This window comes from Microcaecilia unicolor, chromosome 1 (genome assembly GCF_901765095.1).
Source record: "Microcaecilia unicolor chromosome 1, aMicUni1.1, whole genome shotgun sequence".
Taxonomy (NCBI): domain Eukaryota; kingdom Metazoa; phylum Chordata; class Amphibia; order Gymnophiona; family Siphonopidae; genus Microcaecilia; species Microcaecilia unicolor.
Window position 1 is genome coordinate 182,216,529 of NC_044031.1, and position 19,629 is coordinate 182,236,157.

The 19,629-nt window shown below is 48.8% G+C and overlaps 2 protein-coding genes across 3 annotated transcripts in view; one reads left to right on the forward strand and one right to left on the reverse strand.

Moving 5' to 3' along the window:
• SLC25A17 (solute carrier family 25 member 17) overlaps positions 1-121 on the reverse strand; it is a 111,027-nt gene extending 110,906 nt beyond the window's left edge. Inside the window, exon 1 of one of the 2 annotated variants that reach the window (XM_030202951.1) lies at positions 28-90. The gene's annotated coding sequence lies outside the window, so the exon portion shown is untranslated. The other variant, XM_030202945.1, reaches the window with a different exon arrangement.
• FHIT (fragile histidine triad diadenosine triphosphatase) lies at positions 75-15,001 on the forward strand. Its single transcript, XM_030202980.1, has 2 exons — positions 75-2,859; positions 14,966-15,001. Exon 1 carries the CDS (start codon positions 75-77, stop codon positions 522-524), a length of 450 nt encoding a protein of 149 aa, XP_030058840.1. The 3' UTR covers positions 525-2,859; positions 14,966-15,001.
• Positions 15,002-19,629: the final 4,628 nt, after the last annotated feature.

Here is a 19,629-nt window from a genome sequence, read left to right on the forward strand (position 1 = left end):
GGTCAGAGGGAATAGCTTGTGTACTACCAATGAGACCTCAGAGCAGCGCGTCGGATCTGCGGACTGAAGCCGGCATGTTGTTCCGCTTTGGGCCGCACCTCATCAAGCCCTCAGTGGTTTTCCTACGGACAGAGCTGTCGTTCGCGCTGGTAAACCGGCGACCGGTGCTGCCCGGACACGTGTTGGTTTGTCCACTGCGCCCAGCTCCTCGTTTCCGCGACCTCAGCCCACCGGAAGTGGCGGATTTGTTCGGCACCGCGCAGCGCGTGGCCTGCGTAATGGAGCGTCACTTCGGCGGCACTTCGCTCACTATCTCCCTGCAGGACGGGCCTGAGGCTGGTCAGACCGTCCCGCACGTCCATGTGCACGTGCTGCCCCGCCGGGCTGGAGACCTGCCGCGCAATGACAGCGTCTACGAGAAGCTAGAAGAACGCGAGGAGGACGGCACGGACTGTCCCGACAGGTGGCGCTCTGAAGAGGCCATGGCGGCTGAGGCGGGGGAGTTGAGAAAGTACTTTGAATGAGCCACAAAGCTGAAATCGCTGCTTGTTCCGCACGTATTCCTCCTTCTGGGTCGCGTTGTCCAAGAACCGATCCAGCTCGTACGTAAAGGGGGAGGAGGAGGAACTAACAAGGCGCTGCTGTTGCTGCTTTTCAGAAGGAAAGTAGTGGGGCTGAGTTCTTTGGAACCTTGGAGCGTAATGAGCTATTGTAATTCAGAGATGTTTCATGTTTTCAAAGTTTTAATCCCGGGGGGAAATGGTGATTAGCAGGCGGCTGAGTATCTCTGTTTTTTGAAAACGTACAAAACGCAGTTCTTTCTGCAAAGTCTTGATGGAAGATAACTACGGAGCTGGAATAGGGCAAGCATCCTTGGCCAGTCTTTTCCCCTAGCCACTCTGTCTAGTGAGAAGGCAGTTTTCCTCTTGCTGCAGTTGTACTATTGAAGTTCCTTTAATCGAAATCGGGAAGGACTGGGTTTAACTGACTTTCGGAATGAATTAACAGTATGGGGAAGCAACATATTAACTCCAACTCCCATGGGTCCCACGAATAGGCACTTGCAAATATTTGGTCTGATGTATTAGAGACCTCGCCGATGATGATCTCCCCTCCTAACCTTTTAAGGAAAATTTGCTGGTAATACTGGGACAGGCAAGGTCTGTTGTAGGGAGTGTTTGAAGGCATGCTGCCTGTAGGCCCAGTATTAGTTAATGTCTTGGCTTAACTTGAAAAGTAAAGATCCCTAGCTTTTGGGAAACATATTTTGAACTACAGTTTTTGTTTCACTGTTTAAATGTTTTTATCATTGTGCTTGTAAAGCCTTGACCTACAACAGTAGGTTACGCTACTATTGTTTGGCCACCAATATTCTTAGATGTCTAGGTTTAAATGTAGACGTTTTTGTATACACAGTGCTAGGGGAATTCTGCTAAATTCTATGCTGTTTATTTATAGCGTGTTCGGACAGATTGCCCCTTTGTAAGGCCCAAAATTTCTTCTTATTTCCCTCTTCAAGCTCCAGTCTCTTCCACTTTCCCCAATGGCACATGCACCATTGTCTCCCCTCCCCTTTATTGTACTCCAGGAACTGGCTCTCCCCATCACCCCCCCCCCCCCCAGAGAGATCATGCAGCGCAAAGAGGTTTAATTGACAGAAGACAGCATCATATGCCAAAGCAGAAGCTGTCTACACCCAAGGAGGTTTAAATGCTTCCCTATGCTACAGCAGCAGCCACTGCCATCTTGATACACTCAAATACACTTTCTGTCTTTAGGCTAGATAATGGGCCAAGCATGCCACCTCCTGCTCCTCCTCCTACTACTACTATTTAGCACGTCCTGTCAATTTAAACCTCCATGGTGTGGCAGGAAGAGGATGTGAACTGCTGCACATCAGGTCACTTTCTCCTCCAGCCTTGACTCCATATGCTTATTTGAATTGCGCAACCTCCACAGTCTGGTCTAAGCTGGAGGAGGAAGTGACACCATGTTCAGTGGTTCACTTCCTCCTACCATGTAATCTCAGGAGGAAGTGGAGGGGGGAACCTGACTCCAACAACAAACAGAATTTTGTGCATTCTGTGGGGTGGGGGAATTTGGCGCAAGGTCTGAGCTGTGCAGAGTTCCCTATATATATATATATATATATATATATATAATATAGGAATAATTTGTAGAGGCAATGATATGGATATTCCCAGGAGCATATTTTTATATGTATGTATGTAGTGGAATAATTTGTAGAGGCAATGATATAGATATTTGTTTTGAGTTTTAAATTGTTTGAGATAGGGGAAGATTGTATTGCATATTAAATTTTGGGTTGGTTTTTAGAAAAGGACATGAATAAATTCTTAAGGAATTGGTGTGGGTGTGGGCAGCTGGAGTGTGCATTTATTGCGGTCAGGTGCAGTAGACAGCAGTGTGCATGATAGCAAAGGCTGCAGCTCTGCTGTGTGGCTGGATTGTTTTATTTCATTTATTAACATTTATATACCGCCCTTATCCAGAGTGGTGTACAAATCAAACATACATAATAAAATATTACAGTACACACTCAATAAAGATACTACAACTAAACAGATTGCCTTATTATGTTCATCAGTTGCCTAGATCACTGTTTAACTTGTGCCAACAAATGCTGCTTCAGCAGTCTCTTAAACAACCCTGAATTATTCTGTGTCCTGAGAGTTCTGGGTAATTTGTTCCACGCTGTCGGTCCAGCAACATAAATGATACACCTTGTATTCTCTAACCAAAATAATTGAAAATCCAGACCTGTTAACAAGTGTTGTCTGATTGAAACATCCGCTTTGGTCAATGTAGATGAAGACAATGTGATAAGTAGTGAGATGAGTCATGATGCACACAATAAAGAACCATCAGCAGCAGCTTATATTTGATTCTGTCTTGCATGGTTAACAAGGTCTGACAACAGCGTGTAACATGTTCATATTTTGACAGTCCATATAACAAACATACTGTTGAGTTCATCACTACCTGCAATGCCTGTATACATACAGCAGTAGTCCAAACCAACCAATACCAAACTCTGTAGCACCCTATGAACATCTTTTTGCGAAATTGGGTTTAATTTACTAAGTAAACACAGCTTATAATATAATCTTTTCACCACAGAGTGAATTTGAAAGGAAAAGGACAATGCAGTATCAAACAGTACACCCAATTTTTTTAACGGTAAAAGATACAGAAATCAAAACATCAGATATTACAACCTCAGATGGAACAGACACTGCTGGTTCAGTAGTCACTAGCAATATTTCTGTTTTTTTACATATTAGGAAAGAGACTTCTGAAACACCTAATGATGTATTCCTTTAAGAATTGCTTTTAACTGAGTAAACATACCAGGCACCGGTTCCGTCAGTGGGAAAAAGAATTGTATGTCATCCGCGTAAATGCGGTATGTCACACCAATCTCCTTTAATACCCTACAAACTGGAGCCATATATACATTAGAAGTTAGACTCTTCTCCTGACAAGGCTCCTTTCTTGAGGGTTTGGCTCTCAAATCATAGCATGGCCTCAGTGACACAAAGCGAGTGAGAGATCCAGTGGTGGGAGGTGAGGTAAACGGCTTGTGGCACCCTCCTGCCATGCTTACCTCGTTTACCGGATACGGTTCGCAAGATGTTAAAAAAAATTTACGGCTCCAGCACAGCACTGCCTAGATCTCTGTAACTGGGAAAAAAAGGGAGGAACTAGGAGACAAGAAGGAGGGCAGACAGCCCTGGTGTCTTCAAATTACACAAAGTCCCTTTTCCATCCAGACACTCCCTTTGTTTTCAGATGTGAAACCGAAACTGAATTCCTGCTTTCATTTCCTGTAGGAATCATGGCTGCTGCTACAAACCCAGCTATGAGTCTCCGAGATCAAGCTTTTTGTTCGATCTGTCTGGATTATTTTAAAGATCCGGTGATGACAGGCTGCAGACACAACTTCTGTCGCTCCTGTATCACTCAGAGCTGGGAGGGGAGAGACACAAACTTACCCTGTCCACAGTGCAGAAAAAGATCCAGGCAGAAGAGTCTCAGAAAAAAACAAACTGCTGGGAGATATGACAGAAATAGCAAAAAAACCTCAGAGTTCAATGAGAACCAAAAATAACCTGTGTGAAAAGCATGAAGAGAAACTGAAGCTATTTTGTGAAGAGGATCAGAAAATTATCTGCCTTATTTGTACAGGGTCCAGAGATCACAAATCTCACACTGTGATCCCTATAGAGGAGGCTGCGCAGGAATACAAGGAGAAACTTGAAATGTACCTGAAGCCTGTGAAAAAGGATCTGGAAGATCTGGAGAAGAAAGCTGAAAAGCTGAGGACCTAGATTCGATAGCGCAATACCTCTTCAAGAGAAGCTTCAGTGGCTCCCCGTCAGTGAAAGGATTAATTTTAAAATTCACACAATGATTTACAAGATACTACACGAAAAAGCCTCTATCTACATGAATAACCTTGTCGACCTCCCAACCAGAAACAGTTTGACATCTTCCCTTACTTACCTTAATTTGCACCTTCCCAACTGCATAGGTATTAAGTACAAATCCTTCTATGCATCCAATTTTTCCTTTTTGGGTAGCCAGCTTTGGAACGCTCTACCAAGACCAATCTGAAAAATCAATGGCCTTTTGCCCTTTAGAAAAGCATTGAAGACCCATTTATTCAAGAAAGCCTACCCAAACAATTCAACTAACCAAAGTATGTTCACATGATCCTTACCAACGATTGTTTATATTGACCATGTTTCCCATTATCCTTATTGCTATCCCTAATCTTTTCCTCTTCATTTATTCTTCTCCATCTTCCTTCGCTTACCTCCTTACGCCCATTCCCTTCTACACCATTCCTCCTATGTTCCATTTATTTCTACACCTAATTCCTACTATGTTCAATTTACTCATCTGTTAACCCCATTAATACTACGGTTGTTACTAATTGGATACTCTTCTTACGATTTGTAATTCTTCTTATTGTTACTAGGTAAGCCGCATTGAACCTGCCATTTGTGGGAAAGCGCGGGGTACAAATGTAATTAATTAATTAAACAATATCCCGGACAGAGCCGAGCCTTGAGGCACTCTACACATCACAGTTCTAATAGTGCTGCCACTAGGGATTGGGCATTTGTTTGAAACATTGCCCATGTCATTGGTAAATGAAAACAAGCAAGACAGACACACGTATCACGTAACCACCCACCACCCTGAATTGCCACAAGAGCTTGAATGGTGAGGGAGGGGTATGGTAGAATCACCCACATTTCCATCTACTATGAGCAATACCATTATTTCTTGCTTAGCCTTCCATACACACACCGCTGTGCCCTTTCTCTCTGACTTAAATTCCACTCTCACAATTCACACCACTCCTCCCATTCAATATGCTTGCAAGGCAATTATTACCCATCCACTTCACACACACTTTGAATAGTTGATGATCTAAGCTTCTCTATCCTACTCTTAACTAGTATTGGGACTTTTTTTTTTCTCTTTCATTCTTGATTTTCCATTACATAGCTTCCTACTATTACAGAACCTGTGGGATAGTTGTATCTGTCCGCCAGCAGGTGGGGAGAGAGAACTGAAAACTGAGCTGAGATATTGCTTTCTTGGTATCCAGTCCAGCTTCTCAGTATTTTCTACTTCCAGCAGGTGGACACATTTTTCAGCCTCTCATTCTGAGTGCTTTGCTCCTGGTCCAGTTCTCTGTCTCTGGTGCCCCACAAATTTACTTCTGCTTTCACTTTACCTGTCCCCCATTTGCAGTGGAACTCTCCTTTTCCAGCACAACAACATTAAACATAAATTAATAAATTTAAAAAAAAGGGGGGGGGGGGGAAGGAAAGAGGTTTACTGGAGAGTGTGGGCCAGATTATCAGTCCTGACACTTTCTCAGCTGGGGTAAGACTTAGGGGGGGGGGGGGAGGGGGCAGCCGGCAGTGGTAAGTCTGACTAAAGTTTGACTCTTGTTTATGCCACATCTGATATACCACCTTTCTGTAGATACACTCAAAGCAGTTTACATTTACTTTGCAGGTACTTTTTTGTCCCTAATGGTCTCAAAATCTAAGAGTAAAGGTAATGGGATTTGCACTAACCATTAGGATCTCTGCCCAGAGTATAGCGATGCACAGACTCATAGGGCTGTGTTTAGGGGGTCCAGCAGAGATTGGCAGATGCCATTTGCCGGGGGAGCATAATCTTTTAGAAGAGAAGGGGGAGGAGGTAGATAAGTTCTTCAAGAAATACACCGATGCCATTCATTGTCTCCCGCTGGGCGCTTTCTACACCTGCCTCCGCTAGGTGGTTTTTTGGCAAGTGAAAGAAGAGTACTTATTACTTGCAGAGGTGTAGGTACACCCCTTCCTTCTGCCAGGCTGAGCCCCAGTATGCTTGTTCTTGTTAACAGCGTGCAACTAAGTGCCAGTTGGCTCCCCAGTCACAGCAGGTGGCGAATGTTTGACTTGTGCCAGCAGAGCATAGCTGCTGTAAAAGTGACCATCTTGGACAATTTGGTGGTTGGAGGAGGCTGAAGCTTTACCAAGGAAGGTAGACCCTTGTAACCACCAATCGGTGGGTACTTCAGTCTGTCTTGATTACACCATTATACCCTGCATTGGCTGCAGAGACCACCAGATGGCCCAGTGAGAACACATCACTTCAGCTCTCAGCACAAGCAAGTACTTGCAGAGGAACTCTCCACCCTTTTCAATGCCTATGCGGTCGAACTTGTGCTGCCAGGGGAAGAAGGGAAGGGATTCTATTCCAGGTACTTCACTGTGCAAAAGAAAACAGGAGATGCGTCCCATCTTAGACCTAAGGGGCCTGAACAAAGTTAAGTACATAAGTATTGCCACACTGGGACAGACCAAAGGTCCATCAAGCCCAGCATCCTGTTTCCAACAGTGGCAAATCCAGGTCACAAATACCTGGCAAGATCCCAAAAAAGTTCAATACATTTTATGCTGCTTATCCCAGAAATAAGCAGTGGATTTTCTCCACCTCAATTTAATAATGGTCCATGGACTTTTCCTTTAGGAAGCCGTCCAGACCTGTTTTAAACCCCACTAAGCTAACCTCCTTTACCACATTCTCTGGCAATGAACTCCAGAGTATAATTACACATTGAGTGAAGAAAACTTTTCTCCGTTCTGGTCAAAGAAAAGTTCAGGATGGTTGCCCTGGGCACCCTGCTTCCCATGCTTCAGGAAAACAATTGGCTATGTTTATACACAATTCCTGATACTTCCAGCTCACAGGAAGTATCTTCCATTTTGGCAGGGGGCACCTCACTTCCAGTATCACATGTTGCCTTTTGGCCTCATGTCGGCTCCCAGGGTTTTCACCAAGTGTCTTGCCATAGTCGCAGCGTCGCTATGCAGACTGGGAGATTCTTAACGACTGGTGAAGAGCATATCACAGGTTGGTGCTCAGGAGTCCATACTGAGAAAAAGAGGCATGGGATAGGAGGCCAGGTTCTGATGTGGGTTAGGAATTGGTTATTGGACAAAAAAACAGAGGGTAGGGTTAAATGGTCATTTCTGTCAATGGAGGAGAGTGAACAGTGGTGTGCCGCAGGGATCTGTACAGAGACCGGTTCTATTTAACATATTTATAAATTATATGGAAATCGGAATGACGAGTGAGGTGATTAAATTTGTGAATGATACAATTCAAAGTTGTTAAAACACGTGTGGACTGTGAAATATTGCAGGGAGACCTTAGGAAATTGATAGAACTGAAAATGAGCTTGCGGAGCTACTGCTAGTGATATGCAATTTATCCTTAAAATCGAGCATGGTACCGGAAGATTGGACGGTGGCCAATGTAACACCCATTTTTAAAAAAAGGTTCCAGGGGAGATCCGGGAAATTATAGACCGGTGAGTCTGACGTTGGTGCAGGGGAAAATGGTAGAGGCTATTATTAAAAACAAAATTACAGAGCACATCCAAGAACATGGATTACTGAGACCGAGTCAGCACGGCTTTTGTGTGGGGAAATCTTGCATGACCAATTTACTTCAGTTCTTTGAAGGAGTAAACAAACATGTGGACAAAGGGTAGCCGGTTGATATTGTGTATCTGGATTTTCAAAAGGTGTTTGACAAGGTACCTCATGAAAGGCTACATAGGAAATTGGAGGATCATGGGATAGGAGGAAAAGTCCTATTCCATATCATCATGCTGATCAATCCATAGACTGGTGGGTTGTGTCCATCTACCAGCAGGTGGAGATAGAGAGCAATCCTTTTGCCTCCCTATATGTGGTCATGTGCTGCCGGAAACTCCTCAGTATGTTCTCTATCTCAGCAGGTGGTGGTCACACACAGCAGCAGCTCTGGCTAGGCCTCCAAGCCTAATTTTTAGGTTTTGTTGAGTGCCTGGCGTTGAGGGCTCTTCTTGAGCAAGTGCAAACCTGGTGGTGCCAGGTCCCTCCTTTTCTCCCCCCTCCCGCTGGCTCCATTAAAAAAAAAAAAAAAAAATTTTGGACGTCCTTAAGGGCGTTTATTTCAACATTTATTTAAACGTTTATTGCAGCTACTCACTGGGACACCAGGTCGTTACAGCTCGGAGCGAGAAGCAGGTAATTTTTACCTTTTTATAGCGGGCAGGGGGTTCCCCGATTGATCTCCACGTGGCCTATGGCGTCGGAGGGCGAGGGCGCGAAGAATTGCTCCCCGGACCGCGTGTGCGCTTCTAGCGGGGATGCGGGGGTCTTAAAGTCTGATTCGCCCTTGTTGGGTGTCAGTTTGGAGGCCGGTCAGTGTCCCGGGTCTTCCTCCGGCGCGGCGGTTTTTCCCGCCATAAACGCCCATCCCCCGCTGCTCGCCTCCGCCATCTTGGCCAGCCACTCTGCTCGGACGGCTTCTTCTTGGGCCGCCCTTGAGCTGGGAGACGTTCATGCCATGGCCGCCCTTGATTTGGGCGACGGCAAAAAAGCGGCTAAAGTTAAGCGCCGTTCTTCCCGCGCGGCTCCTTCGCGGAGTGTCGCGCCGGACGCCATCTTGGATGCACAGCATGTTGCTCCCCCGCTCTTGCGAGCGCCGGTTGAGGATGCGTCTAGGGCTGTGGCCCAGGCTGCTGAAATACACAGTCTGGGGGGTTTCTCCCCCGAGTTTATTTTGCTGCTGCATCAGGCTTTCCTTATGCCAAACGCTGCCCCTTCTCCCTTGTCCGATAACGGGGTTGAGGCCCCCGGAAGTAAACGCCCTCGGGTGGATTCCCAGGCCTTAGAGGACGCTGTTTCCTCTGATGTAGATGAGGGCAGCGTATCTGAGTTCTCCCAACGGTCCTTTGGGGATTCCTTGGAGGAGACGGATGCCCGCTCGGATGGAGCGGATGACCCCTCTGCAGCGCGGATCTTTCGCTCAGAGGATTTGCCCAACCTGTTACTGCAGGCCATGAGCATTTTGAAGATTTCCTCGCCAGAGGACGTCTCTCCCTCAGCCCCTGTTGGCTCTGCCATTATGCTGGGGACGAAGCGCCCACCTAGAACCTTCCACGTGCATGATGCCATGCACAACTTAATTTCGGCTCAATGGGATGTCCCGGAAGCGAGCCTCAAAGTGGCTAGGGCAATGTCCCGCCTCTATCCTTTGCCTGAAAGTGAACGTGAGGCCTTTCTTTGGCCTACCGTGGATTCTTTAATCACTGCGGTGACTAAGAAGACGGCGTTGTCGGTGTAAGGTGGCACGGCCCTAAAGGACGCCCAAGACAGAAGATTGGAAGCGGCTTTAAGGTCGTCCTTCGAGGCGGCTGCCTTAAGTTTGCAGGCCTCAGTTTGCGGCTCCTATGTGGCCAGGGCGTGCCTGACGATGGTGCAGCGGGCTTCCCCCTCGGATCCTTCCTTGAGGGCTGACTGGCCGGCCCTGGAATCGGGCTTGGCTTATTTGGCAGACTTACTGTATGATGTCTTGAGAGCCTCGGCTAAAGGCATGGCTCAGACAGTCTCTGCGCGGCGCTGGCTTTGGCTGAAACATTGGTCTGCGGACCACGCCTCTAAGTCCCGCCTGGCTAAGTTGCCTTTTAAAGGCAAGCTGCTCTTTGGGGTCGAGCTGGATAAAATCGTGACCGATCTCGGCACGTCTAAGGGCAAGAGGTTACCAGAGGTCAGGGCTCGGGCCAGTGCTCGCCCCGGTATCTCCAGAGGACGGTTTCAAGAAGCCCGTCGGTACCGCCCGGGCAAGTCGGGCTCCTCTGCCCCCTCTTCCTTCAAAAGGAACTTCTCCCCCAAGCAGCATTCCTTTCGCAGAGACCGCCGTCCCGGAGGTACGCCCTCCGGTCCTCCCCCAGGGTCTCGTACCCAATGACGGGGTCCTGGTCCATGGCCCAGTGCAGATTGGAGGACGCCTGTCCTCGTTTCTGGGCGAGTGGACCAAAGTAACTTCAGACGCTTGGGTGCTGGAAGTCATCAGAGACGGCTACAAGTTAGAGTTCTGCCGACCCTTAAGAGACGGGTTTGTACTCTCTCCCTGCAAGTCTCCGGTCAAAGCTGTGGCAGTGCAGCAGACCTTGGGCAACCTGATCCGCCTGGGTGCGGTCGTTCTGGTGCCAGAAAATCAGACTGGCAAGGGACGTTACTCCATTTACTTTGTGGTACCAAAGAAAGGAGGTTCTGTCTGGCCTATCCTCGACCTCAAAGGGGTCAATCGGGCCTTGAAAGTGCGGCACTTTCGCATGGAGACTCTCCGCTCTGTTATAGCGGCAGTGAAAGCAGGAGAGTTCTTGGCTTCCTTGGACATCAGGGAAGCGTACCTGCATATTCCCATCTGGCCTCCTCATCAACGCTTTCTGCGTTTTGCAGTCCTGGGCCGACACTTCCAGTTCAGAGCCCTCCCTTTTGGGTTGGCTACTGCTCCACGGACCTTCTCCAAAGTAATGGTGGTCATCGCGGCCTTCCTGCGAAAGGAAGGAGTACAAGTCCATCCTTATCTGGACGACTGGTTGATCCGAGCCCCCTCTTATGCAGAGTGCGGCAAAGCTGTGGACCGGGTGGTTACTCTTTTGAGCTCCCTGGGGTGGATCATCAACTGGGAGAAGAGCCAGCTGCGCCCGACTCAGTCCCTGGAGTATCTGGGAGTTCGATTCGACACCCAAGTGGGCAGAGTGTTCCTGCCAGACAATCGGATTGTCAAGCTTCAGGCTCAGGTGGACCAGTTCCTAGTAGCCTCTCCTCTTCGGGCTTGGGACTATGTGCAGCTGTTGGGCTCTATGACGGCCACGATGGAAGTAGTGCCCTGGGCCAGGGCTCATATGAGACCACTACAACACTCTCTGCTGCAGTGCTGGACTCCGATGTCGGAGGATTATGCTGTGCGCCTTCCCTTGGACCCAGCAGTGCGCAAGGCGCTGAGCTGGTGGATGCAGACAGACAAGTTGTCTGCAGGAATGCCTCTGGTGACCCCGGAGTGGATTGTCGTCACGACGGACGCCTCTTTGTCGGGCTGGGGAGCCCACTGCTTGGGAAGGACAGCGCAGGGGCTCTGGTCTCCTGCAGAGGCAAAGTGGTCTATCAACCTCCTGGAACTCAGAGCCATTCGGTTGGCGCTTTTGGAGTTCATCCCGGTACTGGCGTTGAAGCCAGTACGGGTCCTGTCGGACAATGCCAAGGCTGTGGCCTATGTCAACCGCCAGGGAGGTACCAAGAGCGCCCCTCTAGCCAAGGAGGCCATGAATCTATGCCAGTGGGCGGAAGCGAACCTGGAACAGCTGTCAGCGGCCCACATTGCCGGAGTCATGAATGTCAAGGCGGACTTTCTCAGTCGCCATACTTTGGAGCCCGGAGAGTGGCAGCTATCTGCTCAGGCGTTCTTGGACATCACGAAGCGCTGGGGCCAGCCGAGCCTAGATCTGATGGCGTCATCGGCCAATTGCCAAGTGCCGCATTTTTTCAGCAGAGGACGGGACCCTCGATCCCTGGGAGTAGATGCTCTTCTCCAACAGTGGCCGACACAAGAGCTTCTCTATGTGTTCCCGCCCTGGCCCATGTTGGGCAGGGTGCTAGACCGGGTGGCAAAGCATCCGGGCCGGATAATCCTGGTGGGTCCGGACTGGCCCAGACGTCCCTGGTATGCGGACTTGATCAGGCTCTCAGTCGACGATCCTCTGCGGCTGCCAGTGGAGCAGGGCCTGTTACATCAGGGTCTCGTGGTGATGGAGGATCCCTCTTACGGCCTGGCTATTGAGCGGCAGCGTCTGAGAAAGAAGGGCTTCTCAGACAAGGTCATCGCCACTATGCTGAGAGCGAGGAAGCGCTCTACTTCTACTGCTTATGCCAGGGTTTGACGTATCTTTGCAGCGTGGTGTGAAGCAGGCTCACTTTCTCCCTTCACTGCTCCAATTTCTTCAGTGTTGGTGTTCCTGCAAGAAGGTCTGGAGAAAGGCCTGTCGCTCAGTTCCCTTAAAGTCCAGGTAGCGGCTCTGACTTGCTTCAGGGGCCGCCTGAAGGGTGTTTCCCTGGCTTCGCAGCCAGATGTGGTGCGCTTTCTCAAGGGAGTTAATCACCTGCGCCCTCCTCTGCACTCAGTGGTGCCTGCGTGGAATCTCAACCTGGTGCTAAGAGCCTTGCAGAAGCCGCCTTTTGAACCCTTGTCGAGGGCATCTCTGAAAGACCTGACGTTGAAAGCAGTCTTTTTGGTGGCTATCACTTCAGCCAGAAGAGTTTCCGAGCTCCAGGCGCTCTCATGTAGAGAGCCTTTTCTGCAGTTCACTGAGGCAGGAGTGACTATTCGCACAGTGCCTTCCTTCCTGCCCAAGATTGTTTCTCGCTTCCATGTGAATCAGCAGCTCTGTCTCCCTTCCTTTCGTAGGGACGACTACCCAGAGGAATACTCTGCTCTCAAATATCTGGATGTGAGACGTGTCATCATCAGATACTTGGAAGTGACCAATGATTTCCGGAAATCGGATCATCTGTTTGTCCTGTTTGCAGGTCCTCGTAAAGGTCTGCAGGCTGCTAAGCCTACAGTGGCAAGATGGGTCAAGGAAGCCATTGCAGCGGCTTATGTGGCCGCGGGGAAGGTGCCGCCTATCCAGCTGAAGGCTCACTCCACTAGAGCTCAGGCGGCCTCGATGGCAGAGGCCGGGTCCGTCTCCTTGGAAGAGATTTGCAAGGCGGCAACTTGGGCTTCGGCCCATACCTTCTCCAGGCATTACCGCTTGACTGTGGCTGCTCAGGCGGAGGCCCGGTTTGGAGCTTCAGTGTTGCGGTCAGGGATTTCTATGTCCCGCCCTGGGTGAGTACTGCTTCGGTACATCCCACCAGTCTATGGATTGATCAGCATGATGATATGGAAGGTAAAATTATGTATCATACCTGATAATTTTCTTTCCATTAATCATAGCTGATCAATCCATAGCCCCTCCCAGATATCTGTACTGTTTATATTCTGGTTGCATTTCAGGTTCAAGTTTAGTCTTCAGTTCCTGTTCAGGAGGACTTCGTGTTCAAGTTTTTCAATGAATTCTTCAGAGTTGAGACGAATTTGTGTTACAGTGAGCTGCTGCATTCCTCTCCCCTCCGTTTTACGGGGCTGGATTGAGACTTAAATTCTGCCGGCGCTCCCTCCCGCTTCGTGCGGCAGTAGGGCAGTTTTGTATCCCTCCCGCTTCGGCGGTGTTAGGGTCAGTCAGCTCCTCCCGCGGTTGCGGTTGCAGGATAAGCCAGATCCCCCCGCATCGGCGGGTGTGGTGTCCCTCCCCCGCTCCGCGGGGATGAGCTGGACGGATTCCCCTCCCCCACTTGTGTGGGGATGAGCTGGGTTAATTCCCCTCCCCCGTTTCGGCGGTGGTGAGCTGGGCAGAGTGTCCCTTCGTGGGTGTAATTCTCTAAGTGCTGAGTCCTGCGGATGGAGCTTGGATATCGACATACTGAGGAGTTTCCGGCAGCACATGACCACATATAAGGAGGCAAAAGGATTGCTCTCTATCTCCACCTGCTGGTAGATGGACACAACCCACCAGTCTATGGATTGATCAGCTATGATTAATGGAAAGAAAATTATCAGGTATGATACATAATTTTACCTTGTGGATTAAAAACTGGTTGAAGGATAGGAAACAGAGAGTGGGATTAAATGGGCAGTATTCACAATGGAGAAGGGTTGTTAGTGGGGTTTCTCGGGGGTCTGTGCTAGGACCGCTGCTTTTTAATATATTTATAAATGATTTAGAGATGGGAGTAACTAGCGAGGTAATTAAATTTGCTGATGACACAAAGTTATTCAAAGCCGTTAACTCGCGACAGGATTGTGAAAAATTACAGAAGGATCTTACGAGACTGGGAGGCTAAATGGCAGATGACGTTTAATGTGAGCAAGTGCAAGGTGATGCATGTGGGAAAAAAAGAACCCGAATTATAGCTACGTCATGCAAGGTTCCACATTAGGAGTTACGGACCAAGAAAGGGATCTGGGTGTCGTCGTCGATAATACACTGAAACCTTCTGCTCAGTGTGCTGCTGCGGCTTGGAAAGCGAATAGAATGTTGGGTATTATTAGGAAAGGTATGGAAAACAGGTGTGAGGATGTTATAATGCCAATATATCGCTCCATGGTGCGACCGCACCTTGAGTATTGTGTTCAATTCTGGTCGCCACATCTCAAGAAAGATAGAGTGGAATTGGAAAAGGTGCAGCGAAGGGCAACTAAAATGATAGCGGGGATGGGACGACTTCCCTATGAAGAAAGTCTAAGGAGGCTAGGGCTTTTCAGCTTGGAGAAGAGATGGCTGAGGGGAGACATGATAGAGGTATATAAAATAATGAGTGGAGTGGAACAGGTGGATGTGAAGCGTCTGTTCACACTTTCCAAAAATACTAGGACTAGGGGGCATGCGATGAAACTACAGTGTAGTAAATTTAAAACAAATCAGAGAAAATTTTTCTTCACCCAACGCGTAATTAAACTCTGGAATTCGTTGCCAGAGAACGTGGTGAAAGAGGTTAGCTTGGCAGAGTTTAAAAGGGGGTTAGACGGTTTCCTAAAGGACAAGTCCATAAACCGCTACTAAATGGGCTTGGGAAAAATCCACAATTCCGGGAATAACATGTATAGAATGTATGTTTGGGAAGCTTGCCAGGTGCCCTTGGCCTGGATTGGCCGCTGTCGTGGACAGGATGCTGGGCTCGATGGACCCTTGGTCTTTTCCCAGTGTAGCATTACTTATGTACTAAATGGCAGTTGAAATTTAATGTGGACAAATGCAAGGTGATGCACATTGGAAAGAATAATCCAAATCAGTTACCTGATGCTAGGGTCCACCTTGGGGGTCAGTGCTCAAGAAAAAGAACTGGTTCCATGGCGTCCCACAGATCAATCCAGAGACTGGGTTGTGTCCCTCTACCAACAGGTGGAGATAGAGAGAACCTCCGAGGTTTGCTATATGTGGACCTGTGCAGCCAGCTGAACCTCAGTATTCTCTCTATCTAGCAGGTGGAGGGACATCTGTGCAGCTCTGGTTTGATCTGGCTACTGGTGTCCTTTGGGCCTAGTTTAGCACAGACAGGGGTTGAGTAGCTGTTTGCAGCTTGTGGTGTACACCTGGTGGTGCCAGGTCCCTTCTGGTCTCCCCCTACCGTTCCTCCGTTGCCCGGGTGTTTCCTTTCTCTCCTGACTATAAAAAAAAAAGTATGAGACCTTGTTTTTGTTTAATCATATGGAGGAACTAGATGTTCTGCCGAGTCAGTTTTGGGGCAGGTGTTTGTGGAGCATGTCAGTGCCTTCTGAGGCAGCTAAGCGCTGCTCCCAGTATGGGGGCCGGAGAGCAGCATCAGGGAGTGTGAGTCCTGCTGCCGTCAGCCCGCAGTGAGTGTTCAGCGCGACGGTGAGTTGGAAGCGTAGGGGATAGTTTTGGTGGTTTCCTCAGGGCAGTTAGTGCAGCGATCGTTGGGCGCCATTTTTTCCTCAGGTGCGACCCGCTCCGCACATGGCAGCTGATAGACAAGAGGCGCAGCGTGCTTCTGTGGCAAAAGCTCCGATGGAGGGAAGCAGTTCCTTTTTCCCCGGATTTTGTTTTATTAATGCACAATGCCTTTCTTTTGAAGAAGTCAGGAGCTTCTCTTCAGGCAGCCCCATCTCTTCCTCAGCAAACTTCAGTTGCTGCAGCCTCTCAGTCTTTCTTGCCGAAACGTCCTCGGGTGGAGATTTTGGATCCCAATGAGCTATCTGACATAGATGGTCCAGTTTTGTCTCCGGGCTCTCCCTCAGAATCTTTGGATTTGGCAGATGAGGTCACCCTGCCCTCTGAGGAGGGAGATGATCCAACGGCTGCCCGCCTTTTTTGCAGGGAAGAGCTTCCCTCCCTGATTGTTAGAGCTTTTGAGGTTTTGGCCATTTCCCCCCTGAATTGTCAGAGGGAACAGGTCCGGTGCCCCCTATTATGTCTGGCACCAAATGCCCGCCTCGTACCTTTCATGTGTATGAGGCCATGAAAGTCCTTATTTTGGCGCAGTGGGATACGCTGGACAATGGGCTTAAGGTTTCTTAGAGCTATGTCGCATCTTTACGCGCTACCTGCTCCTGACTGTGACTTGCTGAAGGTCCCTACGGTGGATTACTTAATCACAGTGGTCACTAAGAAAACCACTCTCCCTGTGGAGGGTGGCACGGCGCTCAAGGACCCTCAGGATCATAGGTTGGAGACTTGCTTGAAGCTGTCCTTTGAAGTAGCAGCCCTTTCCCTGCAGGCCTCAGTTTGTGGCTCCTATGCAGCGCGGGCATGCTTATCATAGTTACAGAAAACCTCCTCCCCGGAAGATCTCGTGGCTGTTTTGCCAGCCTTGGAGTCCGGTTTAGCCTTCCTTGTGGATCTTTATGATCTTTTGAGGGCTTCGGGAAAGGAGGTTTCCCTAGTGGTCACCGCGTGTCGCTGGCTGTGGTTGCAGCATTGGGCTGCAGACGTGGCCTCTAAGTCACGTTTAGCAAGGCTTCCTTTTAGGGGAAAGCTTTTGTTTGGGACAAACTTAGAACAGATTGTGAAGGACCTCGTTGACTCTAAGGGCCAGCACCTCCCGGAGGACAGGTCCAAGTTTGTACGACCAGCGGGACCTAGACCTAAGTTTAGGGATACACAGCGTTACCGTCCAGGTTGTGGGGCCTCTTTTCAGACAGCAAGGTCTTCTCAGAGGCCTCAGCCCTTTCGAGGTGACAGGCGGGCCTTCCTTTCCGGTAACAGAAACCAGCCCGCAGCCAGGTCCGCCCAATGATGGGGCCCTGGTCCATATCCAGCCGGTTATTGGGGGCAGACTGTCCTTATTCCTGGTGGAGTGGACCAAGGTAACATCCGACAAATGGGTCTTGGAGGTTATCAGAGATGGCTACAAGTTGGAATTGGCTCGTCCGATAGTAGACTCTTTTCTGGAATCTCCTTGCAAATGTCCTGCCAAGGTGTGGGCCGTTCGACATACCCTCCTCAACTTACAACGGCTGGGTGCCGTCCAGCCCGTACCCCCCAGCAGAAAGACGGTGCGGTCGATACTCAATTTCTTTTGTGGTGCCAAAAAAGGGCGGTTCTTGGCGACCTGTCTTAGATTTCAAGTGCATCAACAGGTCCTTACGGATTCGGCTCTTTCGCATGGAAACCCTCCTATCGGTGATCGCAGCGGTACAGCCAGGAGAGATTTTTACCTCTCTCGATCTCAGAGGCCTATTTACACATTCCAATCTGGCCTCCCCACAGGCGCTTTCTTCACTTTGCAGTACTCGGTCATCATTTTCAATTTAAAGCGATGCCTTTCGGCCTAGCCACAGCGCCTCAGACCTTTTCCAAGGTCCTGGTAGTAGTGGCGGCCTATCTCAGGAAGGAAGGGATTCAGGTCCATCCCTGTCTAGACGACTGGGAGTCAGCGGGCAATCGACAAAGTGGGTTGCTCCCGTTGCTTGGTTGGGTGATCAACTTGCCGAAGTGCAGCCTAACATCTTCCCAAACGCTGGAATACTTGGGGGTGTGCTTCGATACCAGAACAGGGATAGTTTGTCTTCCTTCAGCTCGAGCACAGCAGTTACAGGCTCAGTTTTTGAGCGCCGTTTCAAACTGCGAACCCGCGGGCATGGAACTATGTACAAGTTCTAGATTCCATGGCCTCCACCTTGGACGTGGTAAAGTGCCGGGTTGGGGGTGTCCCTCCCTACTTGAGGACTGCTTGGGTACATCCCACAAGTCTCTGGCTTGATCTGTAGGACACAATGGAAGGAAAAATTAATTCTTACCTGATAATTTTCTTTCCATTAGTCCCAACAGATCAATCCAGAGGCCCCCCCTGGGTTTACTATCTGCGGTTTTGTTGCGGTTGGTTAGTTTTTTTCAGGTTCCGTTCTGAATGTTCCTTCGTTTGATAATAAAATAAATAAATATAGAAGTGGTGGAAGCATGTTGGGCAATTTGTCTGACAATGTCAGGAGAGTTTTCTATTGTTTCCATTCCACTGCTTTGGTATCGTTCATACTGAGGTTCACCTGGCTGCACAGGTCAACATATAGCAAACCTCTGAGGTTCTCTCTATCTCCACCTGCTGGTAGAGGGACACAGCCCACAAGTCTCTGGATTGATCTGTTGGGACTAATGGAAAGAAAATTACCAGGTAAGAATTAATTTTTCCATGTCATTGTAGATAATACGCTGAAATCTTCTGCTCAGTGTGTGACAGCGGCCAAAAAAGCAAACAGAATGCTAGGAATTACTAGGAAAGGGATGGTGAATAAGACCAAAAATACTATAATGCCCTTGCTCCATGGTGCGTCTGCACCTTGAATATTGCATTCAGACATCTCAAAAAATATATAGCGGAATTAGAAAAGGTTCAAAGAAGAGTGACTAAATGATAAAGGGGATGGAACTCCTCTCGTATGAGGAAAGGTTAAAGAGGTTAGGGCGCTTCAGCTTGGAAAAGAGACGGATGAGGGGAGATATGATTGGGGTCTACAAAATCCTGAGTGGTGTAGAAGTAAATCGATTTTTTTATTCGTTCCAACAGTACAAAGACTAGGGGACACTCAAGGATATTACATGGAAATACTTTTAAAACAAATAGGAAATATTTTTCACTCAACGAATAGTTAAGCTCTGTAACTGTTTGCCGAAGGAGGTGGTAACAGCGGTTAGCGTATCTGGGTTTAAAAAAGGTTTGGACAAATTCCTGGAGGAAAAGTTCATAGTCTGCTCTTGAGACAGAAACAACTGCTTGCCCTGGGATTTGTAGTATGGAGTGTTGCCACGACTTGGGGTTCTGCCAGGTACTTGTGACCTGGCTTCGCCACTTTGGAAAACAGGATACTGGGCTAGATGGACCATTGGTCTGACCCAGTATGGCTACTCTTATGTTCTTATGTACTGAGGACTGCTTGGGTGTTAGCTACTAGGGTTTGTTTTGAAATACCTCAAGTCCCATCTGCTCCCTGTCCAGCAATTGGAGTTCATTGGAGCCCTGCTAGACACACAGCCAGCTCGGGCTTTTCCCTGTATGGTAATGGCAGATGCTGTTGTCGCCTTTGCCACTCGAGTGCAAACAGCGCGGCAGGTCACAGCCCGGCAGACGTTGAGGTTGTTTGGCCACATGGCCTGTACTGTTTATGTGACACCCATGGCACATCTTCACATGTGAACTGCCC

Bases quoted from the DNA above. Each gene is read 5' to 3' on its own strand.
- FHIT (XM_030202980.1), top strand. From the start codon at position 75: ATGTTGTTCCGCTTTGGGCCGCACCTCATCAAGCCCTCAGTGGTTTTC.